The 1,500-nt window shown below is 45.3% G+C and overlaps 1 protein-coding gene across 1 annotated transcript; it reads left to right on the top strand.

Annotated features, from left to right (window-relative positions):
- Positions 1-480: 480 nt before the first annotated feature.
- On the top strand, positions 481-1,443 carry LOC101644497 (olfactory receptor 1N2). Its single transcript, XM_004712604.3, has one exon. It carries the CDS (start codon positions 484-486, stop codon positions 1,441-1,443), a length of 960 nt encoding a protein of 319 aa, XP_004712661.1. The 5' UTR covers positions 481-483.
- The last annotated feature ends 57 nt before the right edge of the window (positions 1,444-1,500 follow it).

Consider the following 1,500-nt stretch of genomic DNA (forward strand, 5'->3'; position numbering starts at 1 on the left):
TTATGCCTCCAGTTATGGAAGACCACAGGGACTGGGGCTAAAAGGGTGAGATGGCGTTTTAGATATTGAGAGGCAAGAAATAAAAGAGCATTTTATCATTCAAAGTTATTCCCCAATTCCCACACAGAACACGATTGTGTGTCTGTGTTTGTCTATGTGTCCATTAGTGGGAGATGGGCAAATAAATTGATGGAGAGCATAAAACTCGTTTCCAATTGGCAATTATAAATGGCTTCTTATATCTAGCTATCTAGGCCATGTCCAAGGCTCACCATCTCCAAATAACTTACACTGCCTTCTCTAGTGAATCTTTTCTCTAGACCCAAAGATTCAAACTGAGAGTAGCAGTTATTCTCCTTTTTGTCACACCACAGTTCTGATAACTCAGATAGTAGTAGATACACATATGTGAATTCATAATTAAATATTGATACATAATTAAATATTGATGCATATCTACACAGATAACAAGGTCTACAAGGAATGGGGAGGCCAGGCAGAGTGAACCAAACCATGGTTTCAGACTTCCTCCTTCTAGGACTCTCTGAGCAGCCAGAGCAGCAGCCTCTCCTATTCGGCATCTTCCTGGGCATGTACTTGATCACTATCGTGGGGAACTTGCTCATCATCCTAGCCGTCAGTTCTGACCCACAGCTTCACACTCCTATGTACTTCTTTTTGGCCAACCTCTCATTAACTGATGCCTGTTTCACTTCTGCATCCATCCCCAAAATGCTGGTCAACATTTATAGTCAGAGCCAGATCATTTCCTATTCTGGGTGCCTTACACAGCTGTATTTTCTTCTTTTTTTTGGTGGCCTTGACAACTTCCTCCTGGCTGTGATGGCCTATGACCGCTATGTGGCTATCTGTCAGCCACTCCATTACAGCACAGCCATGAGTCCCCAGCTCTGTGCACTAATGCTGGGCATGTGCTTGCTGCTAACCAACTGCCCTGCCCTGATGCACACATTGTTGCTGACCCGTCTGGCCTTCTGTGCCCAGAAAGCCATCCCCTATTTCTACTGTGACCCCAGTGCCCTACTAAAGCTTGCCTGTTCTGATACACACATTAATGAGCTGATGATCATCACCATGGGCCTGCTGTTTCTCACTGCTCCCCTCATGCTAATTGTCTTCTCCTATGCCCAAATTTCCTGCGCTGTGTTTAGCATTTCCTCACCTGGAGGGAGGTGGAAAGCCTTCTCGACCTGTGGTTCTCATCTCACAGTGGTCCTGCTCTTCTACGGGTCTCTGATGGGTGTGTATTTACTTCCTCCATCAATGAACTCTACAGAGAGGGACAGTAGGGCTGCCATTCTTTATATGGTGGTCATTCCCATGCTAAACCCATTCATCTACAGCTTAAGAAACAGAGACATGAAGGAGGCGTTGGGTAAACTTCTTGGCAGTGGGAAGACATACTTCTTACCATGTCAGTGATGCCTAATTTTGGCACCTGCACTAACTCCTTTCCTCCCGTTACTTCAATGATTCGGC

This window comes from Echinops telfairi, unplaced genomic scaffold (genome assembly GCF_000313985.2).
Source record: "Echinops telfairi isolate 266 unplaced genomic scaffold, ASM31398v2 ScPeMD7_7410;HRSCAF=8448, whole genome shotgun sequence".
Taxonomy (NCBI): Eukaryota; Metazoa; Chordata; class Mammalia; order Afrosoricida; family Tenrecidae; genus Echinops; species Echinops telfairi.

Excerpts from the sequence above, each read along its gene's own strand:
- LOC101644497 (XM_004712604.3), top strand. The coding sequence starts at position 484 with ATGGGGAGGCCAGGCAGAGTGAACCAAACCATGGTTTCAGACTTCCTC.